The 13,022-nt window shown below is 33.9% G+C and overlaps 1 protein-coding gene across 4 annotated transcripts in view; it reads right to left on the bottom strand.

Annotated features, from left to right (window-relative positions):
- Positions 1–13,022, bottom strand: part of CHIC1 (cysteine rich hydrophobic domain 1) — a 143,677-nt gene that overhangs the window by 115,203 nt on the left and 15,452 nt on the right. For all 4 annotated transcript variants that reach the window (XR_008995131.1, XM_036923925.2, XM_036923926.2 and 1 more), the window contains exon 3: positions 11,540–11,695. Coding sequence is in view for 3 of the 4 variants with exons in the window: in XM_036923925.2 (XP_036779820.2) it covers positions 11,540–11,695 (156 nt within the window). In the remaining variant the exon portion in view is untranslated. The remainder of the gene's footprint in view (positions 1–11,539; positions 11,696–13,022) is intronic.

The raw sequence follows: 13,022 nt of genomic DNA, 5'->3' as shown, positions 1-13,022 counted from the left end.
TTCAAAGAAGTGAAGTCATAGTGCCCCCCAAAACTGAAGAGATAGACATATGGATACACAGAAAAATAATTTACCCGAGTCAAAATGCAAGAAAGGAAACTTGGGGAGAATCAGGACTAGGGGAGCAGAACCTGAACTTTATTTAATTGATGAATTGCTTGAAGCTCAGTGGGGATAAGTTTGAGAGTTAAAAACTTCAAGCAGGCCCACTCTTGGGGAGTCTCCCACATTTATGAATTTTATTTCTAGGAGTCTTATCAGGTTCTCAGTGATTGAAGAAAAATCCCCTCCTTCTTCCAGCATGGGAAGGAGAAGAGCAGCCACTTTTAAATAGGCCCAGAACATTCTGTTCTTAACAAAGCCTGTTCTCAAGAGAAGCTATTGTACCTCTAAGAGCCTAACCTACTGAGGTAGGGCCTAAGAGCCTTACCAATTTTGGGGAAGGGAAATAGAGAACTCTAACATCCTCTAGCCTTCCTGTCCCACTTAAAGGGGAAAAGAAAACAAAACAAGACAAAACAAAATTGAGAAGCACTTGTGAGGCACAGCCCAAGAGCACAGGCTCACTAAAAACCTTAGACCTAATCATAATGCTATAGGACACTTCCAGTCCCCCAACACCATATCACTATATCAACAAGGTTTCTACATTATAATACAGGAATACAACTGAAAAAACTGTCTCAGGCAGTATCTGAGAAGTCTGTAGGGAAGCCCAAAGAAAATACACCTGACAAAAACAATGACACAGGAAAGTTTAGCCTCCAACATTGACAGCTACAGCAAACAGTAAACACAGCAAAACTATCCAGACAAACATAAAATCTCATTTTAAAGGCCCATTTTCCCTAGTTTCTTTCACCTCATACATCATGTGTAACTTTCAAACAAAACTTTTAAGTCATACTAAAAGACAAAATAACAGTTTGAAAAGACAGAACAAGCATCAGAACCAGACTCCGAAATGGCAGAGATGCTGAAATTATCAGATTGGAAATATAAATCAACTAAGATGAGTATGTTGCATGCTTTAATGCCTAAAGTGAGCAACATGAAAGAATAGGTGGCTAATGCTAGCAAAGAGATCAAAGCTGTAAGGAAAAATCAAAAGGAAATGGCAGAAAGCCAAAATACCGTAATAGAAATAAAGGATGCCTTTGATGGGCTTATCAACAGACATGGCCAAGGAAAACCACAGTGAAGATCGAAGATACAGCAACAGAAACTTCAAAAACTAAAATAAAAGGAGAAAAATGAACAGAATATCCAAGAACTATGGTATGATTACAAAAGAAGCAACAGACACATAATAGAAATACCAAGAGGTAAAAAGAGAAAAGAGCAGGAAAAAAAAGTGATAAGAGAATTTCCTTAAAATAATTAAAGGCATCAAATCATAGATTAAGGAAGCTCAGCAAATACAAAGTTGTATAAATACCCCAAAATCTACATCTAGTAACCTTACATTCAAACTGCAGAAAAATGAAGGAAAAATCTTGAAAGAATCAGAGGGAAAAAAATACCTTACATGTAAAGGAACAAGGATCAGCACTGCATTGGGCATCTCTTTAAAAACCATGCAAGCCAATAAGAGAGTGAAATGAAATAAAGTGTTAAAAGTACCACCAACCTGGAATTCCATACTCAGCAAAATTGTCCTTCAAAGATGAAGGAGAAATAAAGACATCCTCAGACAAAAAGCTGAGGAAACTTGTCACCAGTAGACCTGCCTTGAAAGAAACATTAAAAGAAGTTCTTCAGAGAAAAGGAAAATGCTGTAGATAAGAAACGTGGATCTACATAAAGGAAGGGTGTTAGAGAAGGAATAAATGAAGGTAAAATAAAATCTTTCATTTCTCTTATTCTTAATTTATCTAAGAGGTAACAGTTTGTTCAAAATAATAACAACAATGTATTCAATGATTATAGCTTACAGATTAGTGAAATGAATGGCAGCAATGTTATAAGGGATGGGGAGATGAATTGGGAATACTTTGTAATGGGTACTTGTACTACCTGGGAAGTGTTATTGTGTTATTTGAAAGTGGACCTGGGTTGACTGTATATGTATATACATTGCAAACTCACTTTAGTGGGCAACCACTAAAAAGAAAAAGATAAAAAAGTAAGATTATTGACATAATAAAGGAGGATAAAAAATGGTATCATACAAAATACTGAAAACCAGAGAAGGCAGAAAAAGACTGGAAGAGAAAAACAGAAACAAAGAACAAGAGCAATGAATAAAAAAGAGTAACAAACATGGTAAATATGAATACAACTTGATCAATAATCGTTTTAAACATCAATGGTCTAATAACATCAAGTAGAAGACAGACTGTCAGATTAGACCAAAAACTATGTGATGGATCAAAACTATGGATCAAAAACACAACTATGCGTTGTCTACAAGAAACTCACTTCAAAAACATACAGAGACTAAAAGTAAGGGGATGGAGAAAGATATACGATGGTAATGCTAATCAAAGGAAATCTGGGGTCACTTCAGTAATTTCAGACAAAGCAAACTTCAGAGTAAAGTTATTAGACATAAAGAGTGGTATTGCATAATGATAAAAGGGTCAATTCTCCAAGACATAACTCTTAATGTGTATCACCTAACAAAAGAGCATCAAAACTCTAGAACTGCACAGAGAAATAGAGGAGTCTTCCATTATAATTGGGACTTCAACAGCCCTCTATCAGAAATGGACAGATTCAAAAGCAGAAAGTCAATAAAGACATAGTTATTTCAACAGTACCACTGACCAAACTGGATATAATTGACATCTATAGACTACTTCATTAAAAAACAAACCTTAACAAATTTTGAAGATTAGAAATCACAAAATGTATGCTCTCAGACCACAATGGAATTTAATTAGAAATCAACAACAGAAAGATAACTGGAAAATCCCAAAACACTTGGAGATTAAACAGCACATTTCTAAGTAACACATGGGACAAGAAGAAATCTCAAGAGAAATTTAAAAGTATTTTGAACCAAATAAAAATGAAACATTAAAATTTGTGGGATACAGTAAAAGCAGTCCTTAGAGTGAAATCTGTAGCATTGAATGAATATAGTAAAAAAGAAGAAATAAATAAAATCAATCATATAAATTTGCTTCTTAGGAAAACAGGAAAAGAACAAATTAAATCCAAGGTAAGGAGAATGATAAAAATTAGATCAGTAATCAATGAAACTGATAATAGGACTTCAATAGAGAAAAATGAACAAATCAAAAACTGGTTCTTTGAAAAGGTCAGTAAAATTAATAACTGTCTAGTCAGGTTAACTAAGAGAAAGAGAGAAGACAGAAGTTACTAATATCAGAAATGAAATAGGGGTTATCACTATATGATGCCATGGATATTAGCAAGATAATAAAGGAATATTATTAACAACTCTATGCTGTGAATTTGATAAACTAGATGAAATGGACTAATTACATGAAAGAATCTATTAAAACTCACACAAGGAGAAACAATCTGAATAGGCCTAAATCTATTAAAGGAATTGAATCAATAATTAATACCTTTCGAAAACAGAAAGTACCACATCCAAATGGGTTCACTGGTAAATTCTACCAAACATTTAAGGAAGAAATTACACCAATACTTTAAAATCTCTTCCAGAATATAGAAGCAGAGGGAATACTTCCTAACTCATTCTGTGAAGCCAGTATTACTCTAATGCCAAAACCAGACAAAGATATTATATGAAAGGAAAATCTGCACATCAATATTTCTCATGAACATAGATAGAAAAATCCTGAAAAAAGCATTATCAAACAAATACAACAACATATATACCACAACAAATAATTAGATACAACATTGAAAACACAAGGAATGAATTCAAAGTATTGATAAACTAGGCTTCATTAAAATTAAAATCTACTCTGCAAAAGGCACTGCTAAGAGAATGAAAAGAGAAGACACAGACTGGTAGGAAGTATTTTCAAAACACATATCTGATGAAGAATGGGTACCCAAATTTATAAATAACTTTTAGAATTCTACAACAGTAAAACAAAAAACCCAATTAAGAAATGAGCATAGGTCTGAACAGAAACATCTCCAAAGAAGATACAGAGATAGCAGATAAGCATACAGGAAGATACTCAATATTATATGACTTTAGGGAAATGCAAAGTAAAACAACAGTGAGATACCACTACACACTTCTTAGAACAGTCAAAATCAAAAGTACTGACACCACCAAATGCTGACAAGGACATGAAACAACAGGACATGGAAGTTTTACTCACTGTTGGTGGGAATGTAAAATAGAACAGTCACTTTGGAAGATAATTTGGCAGTTTCTTATAAAATTAAACATAATTTTACCATATGATCCAGCAATTACACTCCTTGGTATTTACCCAAATGACTTGAAAACGTACATTGACACAAAAACCTGAACATAGTGTTTGTTTATAACAGCGTTATTTATTAATTGCCAAACCTTGAAAGCAAGCAAGACATTCTTCAACAGGTGAATAAACTGTAGTACACCAAAATAATGGAATATTATTCAGCAAAAAAGTAAAGGCTATGAAGGCACAAAAATATATGGAGAAGCCCTTAATGCATATGGTAAGTGAAAGAAGCCAATCTGAAAAGACTATCTCCTGTATGATTCAAACTACATGACATTCTGGAAAAGGCAAAATTATGGAGACAGTTAAAAGTTCAGTGATTGCTTGGGATTTAGGGGTGAGAAGGGATGAACAGATATAGCACAGTGGATTTTTTCGGGCAGTGAAACTCATTCTATACAATACTGTAATCATGGATACATGGCATTACACATTTGTTAAAACCAATGGAATGTACAACACAGAGTGAACTCAATGCAAACCAAGGGCTTTAGTTAATAATAATAATGTGTCAATATTGACTCATCAATTTGAACAATTGTACTTCAGTAGGGCAAGATGTTAATAATAGGAGCAATTGAGGGTTGGGTGGGGGGATATTTGGGAACTCTACCTTTTTCTCAATTTTTTTCTGTAAACCTAAAATTGCTCAAAAATAGCATATTAATTAAAACATATATAAAAAGATGAGGATGAAATGAAGACACTCTTAGATAAAACCTGAGGGCATCTGTTGCCTACAGACCAACTCTACAAGAAATATTATGGGAAGTTCTTCATGCTGAAACCAAGGGATACAAGACATTAGAGTTACACCTACACTAAAAAAGAAAAACTCCAAGAAGCTCAATGAATTTCAAGTAGGATAAATTCAAAGAGATCCATACTAAGAGAAACTATAATCAACTTTTGAAAGCCAAAAACAAAGAGAAAAATCTTGAAAGCAGCAGGAAAGAAACAACCTGTTATATACAAGGGATCCTCAATAAGATTAACTGTCAGTTTCACATCAGAACCATGAGGTCCAGAAGCAGTGGGATGATATATTTAAAGTGGTCAAAGAAAAAAACTGCTACCCAAAATTTCTATACCTCACAAAACTCTCCTTCAATAAAAAGAGAAATTAAGACATTCTCAGATAACAAGCACTGGGGAGTTAATCACTATTAGAATTTCTTGTAAGAAATGCTATAGACAGTCCTTCAAGCTGAAATGAAAAAATACTAGATAGTAACTCAAGCTGTATGATGGAATAAAGAACACCAATAAAATAAACTGCATAAATAAAAAGCCAATATTGCTATGTTTTTGTTTTATAAGTTCTCTTTTCTTCCTACATGACTTAAAAATAAATGCATACAATGATAATTACAAATCTATGTTAATGGACACACAGCATATAATATGTAATTTGTAATAACATATATTGAGAATAACATGTATGGATATGCACAGGGGCAGAGTTTAAATACTCTTGAAGCTAAGGTGGTATTAATTCAAACTAGTGTATTACAAGTTTAAGATGTTAATTATAAGCCCCGGGGTAACAACTAAGAAAATAACTAAAATATATACCAAAAAAAAAAAAAAAAAAAGGAAATGAGAAGGTATATGGTACACTACAGAAATTGAATATAAAATAAGGAACTAATACCTAAAATTCAAAAAGAAGGGAGATTAGGACACAGACATGTATAGAGAAACCAGGTGAAGACCCAAGCAGAAAATGACCATCTAGACAAGGAGAAACCTCAGAAAAAAAAAATCAACTTTTCCAATACACTGATCTCAGACTTATAGCCTCTAGAACTGTGAGAAAATAACTTTCTGTTCTCTAAGTCACCTAGTCTGTAGTAATTTATTAAGGTAGCCCTAGTAAACTGATACATTATAATTAATCATTTTAAATATAAATAGAGTAAACTTTCAATTAATAGGCAGAGATTTGCAGACTGGGTTAGAAAATGTGATCCATCTATATGCCATCTCCATGAGACTCAATTTAGATTTAAAGACACAAATAGGTTCAAAGTGAGAGGGTGGAAAAAGATACCCTATGTAAACAGTAACCCCCCAAAAAGCGGGGGTGACTATAGTATCAGATAAAACAGATTTTAAGTAAAAAAAATATGTTCCAAGAGAAAAAGATGGACATTGTATCTCTTAATATGCTCAGGCTGCCATAACAAAATGTGATAGACTAGGTGGCTTCAACAACAAACATCTATTTCTTACAATTCTGGAGGATGAGAAGTCTTAGATCAGAGTTGCCAGCATAGCTGGTTGGGCACTGGTGAGTACCTTTTTCCTGTCTTGCTGATAGTGGCCTTCTTGCAATATCGTCACATGGTGGAGAAAAGAAAGCTCTGTGGTCCTTTCTTATAAGGGTACTAATGAGGACTCCACCCTCATGACTTCATCTAAACCTGCTTACCTCCCAAAGGCCAAAATACCTTCCTCCTCTAAATACCATCATATTAGGGTTAAAGAAGTCTTTCTTCTCTAACATACGAATTTTGGTGGGGGAGAGGTTACACAAACATTAATTCCATAATAGTACATATTAATAAAAACATAATCCATCAAGAAATGACAATTATAAACATACACATAATTAACAACTATGTGAAGTTGTAAAGTATGTGAAGCAAAAACTGAAAAATGGAAGGAAAAATGATAGTTTCACAATAATAGAGACTTCAATATCCCCAGTTTCAACAGTGAGTTGAACAACGATGCAGAAGTCAATAAAGAAATATAGGACTTAAACAACACTATCAACGAACTAGACCTAACAGACAGATATATATACACATACATAACACTCCACCCCACAACAATATAATACATATTCTTCTCAAGTATACATTAAGATTCTCCAGGATGAGCCAAATGTTACACTACTAAACAAGCCTCAATAAATTTAAAAATATTAAAATCATACAAAGAATCTTCTCCAGTAACAACTAAATGAAACTAGAATCATAAGAGAAGGAAAAAAACATCATATTCATGTCGCCAGAGTGAGAATAGACCCCTCTAAACATCCCTCTCAATTTAGCAAGTGTTAGAGCAAAAAAGGTAAAAGTTAAAAAAGCAATTTCAAATTTAAGGATAAGAGCTTGACTAGGCTTGAAAATTGACTACAATGTTACAGTTGTTTCAGGGGTAAATATAAGAACGGGTAAATGAAAACTTCCATTTCATGTATCACGTAGCCACAGACTCCTACATGAGCAGAGAGACTGGCAGGAGCTCAGGACACCCTCAACCTGTTTTTCTTTTCTTTCACCTAATTTGCCAGAAAAAATGTCCATTTTTAGACGTGTACTAGCTAAAAAAAAAGTTCATAAGGCAAACACAGAAGTTCTTTCCTTGGAAACGTTTTAAGGTCATTAGTTTACAGAAAACTTGTAACATAAGGCAGAGTAATCATACCATTTCCATTTTATTTTGTAGATAAACATAGATGTGACTTATATAAAGCTACATACCTCATTAGAGATGGTTAGAGCAGAATGGCAAACTATAGCCCACAGGACAAATCTGGCCTGCTGCTTGTTTTTGAAAATAATATTTAATTGTAACATATAGCAATGCTCACCCATTTGCATGTTGTGGCTACTTTCACACTAAAACAGCAGAGTTGAGTAGTTGCCACAGAGAATCTGGCCCAAAAAGCCTGAAGTATTTGCTATCTGGCCCTTTAAGAAAAAGCTTGCCAATCCTTGCTAGAGAATCAAAACGCAGTGGGCTATTTATAATACTACTTACTCTAATGCTTCTTGTCTCAGAAATAATGTGACTCAAGGAACATGATGTAGTCAAGAGAACACAGTGTTTTAAGAGACAAAAATAAAAAGAAAACAAAATTAAAGATTATTTTTCTGGTTGTGCCATTTACTGTGTGACACTGAGACAGTCACTTTACCTCTCTCTCTCTGTTTCTATACCTGTAAAATAAGAGATTGGGGCTACGTAGCAATGTTAATATTTCTCCAATCAAACTATTATAGTCTACACAACTCAGGTTACAAATTAAGAAGCAGTAGTAAAGGCATAAAAATTCTTAAATTGTGGTATTTTATTTTTTATTTCTCCAGGTGGACAAAAAAGCACTAAGGTGTTCTACATCTCTTTATCATCACAACCATTTAAAAAATAGTATTATCCCAATTTTATAGGGGAGGAAACTGAGGCTCCAGAAAGGACAGTGTCTTACAAAAGGTCACCTGTGACAAGGAAAAATTCTGAAATGTCCTAAACTAAGTGACATAAGGGCCAGAGAATGAGGGGGAGAGAACAAGAGAAGGTCATCAGTCAACAGCTGCAGGATGTAGCTAACCTGAAATTTCACATTCCTAGATGAAGTCATTTCAACAATCATCCCCCGTGCACATGACCAGTGTCTGACCATCATCAACAACCAATCTACAAGCCTTCTCTATGGACTAACCACCTATCCCCAGACTTTCCCTGCTTCACATTAGCCTGCCTTTCTTATCTATAGCCAAAGTGAATTTAGAGTAGTTTTTTTCCTGTGATTAATACTGTATTGCATATCTGAAAGTTGCTAAGAGAGTAAATCTTAAGAGTTTTCATCACAAAAAAAAAATGTTTGCAACTCTGTATGATGTTGGGCGTTAACTAGACTTATTGTGGTGATCATTTCACAGTATATACAAATATCGAATCATTATATTGTATACCTGAAACTAAAATAAATGTGAGGGAAAAGAACTTTTTCTTTAAGACCCCTCATAAATGTTCCATTTCTTGAATCTGGTGGATAAGTTGTCTCTGTTAACTAGCCTTGCTGCTGGTGAAGCAGAAACTTCCCATCCCAAGATGCAGTCCTTATTCTGGCTAGGACCTGTAAAGGTTCAATATACCATTTTATTTCAGAAATCTCTTGGGTCTCTAGAGTTTTGGATATATCACCAGCATAGGCTTAATGTTTCACTGTCTAGTGTGTTACCAACATAGCATGTACAAAATCTAGCACCGTGAATATAAAGTGTACAGAGCAAGGCAGATAATATAAATGCTGGGTGGTTCTGTGGTGAACCAAAGACTGAACGTCCCATTTTAAGGGAGCACCCACCACTCAGCTAGGGCCAGCTGCTGAAATATAGGCATGTGGGTCCAATATTGCCAATCTTTAGATTTTATAAGAGAGGCTGGTATCTCAAATTTTATTTTAAATATTTCAATTTTTAAATGCTGGCAACTGATTCAAATGTTTAAAAAACAGAGTGGGCTGGATTTGGCCCACAAGACAAAACTTTGTAAATCTGTACTAAACAAACTTTTTTAAATTGACACATTAATGACTTAAGAATGCAGACATTCCCCAACTGATGATGGCTCAACCTACGATTTTTCAACTTTACAATGGTGTGAAAGTGATATGCATTCAGTAGAAACTGTACTTTGAATTTTGAATCTTTATCTTTTCCCAAGCTAGAGATATGTAGGTACAATTTCTCTAGTGATGCTGGGCAGTGACAGTCAGCTCCCTGATCACAAGGGTAAACAACTGATACAAACAACCATTCTGTTTCTCACTTTCAGTACAGTAGTCAGTAAATTACATGAGATATGCAATATTTCATTACAAAATAGGTTTTATATTAGATGATTCTGCCCAACTGTAGGCTGCTGTAAGTGTTCTGAGCACATCTGAAGTAGGCTAAGCTAAGCTATGCTGTTTGGCAGGTTAGGTGTATTAAATGCATTTTTGACCTATGGTATCTTTAACATACAACAGGTTTATCTGGATGAAACCCATCGTAAGTTGAGAAAGATCTATACACTGATACCTCAACTTCGGTATAAATTCTTAATTAAGCAAAGTAATAGGGGCTAGGGAGAAATCGTAACATCAACATTAATTTTCCATTGAATATTCTATCAGAAGTGCTCATAGTAAAATCACACGATTAAAAAAGTTGCTTCTATTTCAGGACCTGTGGTGAAGGTACTAATAAATAAGTAAATGGGACATCAGAAAAAATGATGGATCCTGGATAATATTAAAACCAAAAAATCTGTTGAGTAATTTAAATTGGCTATATTTGTGTAATGGAAAATCCAAATCATAGTTAATTTACATTGGCTTTAAAAATAATGGAGATGGATAGGAGTTACTGATTTTTAACTTTTAAAAGGTATTACAACTAAGGAAAGAAATTTATGTTGTCGATTTCTTTTAAGTTATACAGAGCCGTATGAGAATACTGTACATGCTTTGACAAACAATAAACTAAGTTCTAAATAAAGTAAAGCTCTGACCTACTGGTAGTTACCAAACGAATCAATAAAATGTTTAACATTTCCATTAAAAAAGCCATAGGAGTGGCAATATTTTATTATTTGTCTTTTTGAAGTAGACAAAAAGGAGGGCAGGAGGAAAATGGAGAGGAATATAAATGAGTATTTCTTGGGAATATTTTTGGCCTTTACAGAACTATTAATTATACCTTTACAACGTGCTGTGATTTTGAATACACTTCAGTAGACTAGTTATTATGTAAAAGTTTAAAATTATTATGTAAAAGTGAAATCATCAATGTGGTACAGGGAAAAGAACTTTAGGTAAAATGAATTAACTTTCCTCATTGGCTTCAATTCAAAAATTCGAAGAAATCTTTCCACTGAAGGAAAAAAAACATTCCAATGGCTAAAATAAAATTTTAAAAAAGATGAGATTAGGATAGTCATAAATCCATGACTTGACTAGTAATGTCATGTTAGAAAGTTTCAACGTGTTCAAAACTAAGCAGGATTTCCCTCCCAACTTTGTACAGTACTCTCACTCTGCCTTTCTTCAGATGAGAAGAAACTGTCCCATCTACATTATAGATTGAAAATCACAGCTTCAGGTTTTGTAAAAAGAATAAGTAGCCCAGTTACATTTATATTTACTTAAGTACTCCATTACATTGCACTTATTTAAAATGATGGGGGCCCCTATTAAGTGCTAAAGTGTTGATAAAAGCTGGACAAAAGACTTAACCTCTTTGTCCCCAAGTTTCTTTTTATCTAGAATGATAGCATTGTTATGAGAATTAAATAAATAATGCAAAGTACTTGGTACACAGCAAGTGTTCAATAAATGTTAACTATTATTATGCAATAAAATGGTTACTCACTCTTTTGTTGAGACAAATAACAGGCCACAGGCTGCAACCTAGTGTGCAACAACAGCAGAGACAACCACACAGCAGCCATTTCACATTGACTGGGAGAGCCTTTTTCAAACATGCATTCACACGGCCAATGCTGGTCTTAAATTCTTCCGGGGCCACCTACAACAAAGGCATAGTCTTGAACAGTTTGTGGGAAGCTTTCCATTATTTATCTCTAAACCGAAAGAAAACGTTTGTCTTATTATAAATACTTCAAATAATTACATGTCTAAATATACTTCCTCCCCATACACACACACACACACACACTCGGGTGATACTAGAAAGCAAAAGGATATAATTTCATGTTTAAAGAATTTATTATAATGTTTAAAAACAATCTTCTGAAATTACCAATAATAAAATGGGTGGTAAAAGACAACCGTCAAGCAGTATTCCTACCAAATATGTTCACTATTAAGGTAATATTATTTATGGTCTCCAGTTTAACTAAAAGTTGGTTAAGACTAGAATCTTCATCTAACAGTAGAAACCTGTTATGGAATTAAAATGGAATTAAAATTAGACCTTGGAAATATTCCTGGATTACTTTTAAAAAGGCAACTCTCAAACCTTTTCTCCCTGTCAAATTTGCAACATAGCAAAATCTTAACACTTGCCATTGTTTGTAGGGAAAAGCTACACTGACAAAAGCCAGTGAGGAGAAATTACACTCAAAAAATGGTCTTAATATTCAGCAAAAAATGGACTCATAACTGCTGTAAATTTTGAAAGTTGAAAGTCCTTAAGTATACAAATGTAATATTTTTAATTACTACCTCCATTCCTGGAAGTGGCTGCTTGTGCCTCTCTGTAAACAATGACAAAAGTCAGTTCAAAGGCAAGAGCATGACAGGCATAATTAAATTTATACCGAAAATTCTGCTTGAAGGTTATACAACTCAAAGGTACACTAAAAAAAAGTTTACTTTTAGTGAAATCACATTTCCGGATCACAAAAATTATTCTTTCATTTATAAAGCTGCCAGAGTGTAAAATCCATGGGAAAAAACTTCAGTGTCGGTCATGCAAAAATTATGAAATTGTTAGGAATAATAAACTGCTGTAAAATAAAAACCCTGTTGCATATTTTGTATAAAAAATATGGAGCTCTACAACTCTTCCAAGTGAAAATTGTACCAGATGAATCAATTTATTACATTTTTGCTACAAAACACATATCTATTAGCAGACGTTAGACACATGATCACAGAATTCAACACCATCAGGACTAAAACATTAAGTAATTATATTAGCCTTATTAGAATTGTTCATAGCATCTAGTAAGGTTAATTGCATGGCCCATAAATTTGTCTTTCTTCCTCATACGTTAGAGAAAAACAGTTGTGAAACCGGAAGGCTCTAAACAGTACTCAACATGGTGAAAGTAAACTAATTTCATTCTCCATCTAAATAAAATCAGTCAATGATTGCTGGGGGCAATATG

This window comes from Manis pentadactyla, chromosome X, assembly GCF_030020395.1.
Source record: "Manis pentadactyla isolate mManPen7 chromosome X, mManPen7.hap1, whole genome shotgun sequence".
NCBI lineage: Eukaryota > Metazoa > Chordata > Mammalia > Pholidota > Manidae > Manis > Manis pentadactyla.
This window is presented reverse-complemented; position numbering and strand designations above follow the sequence as displayed.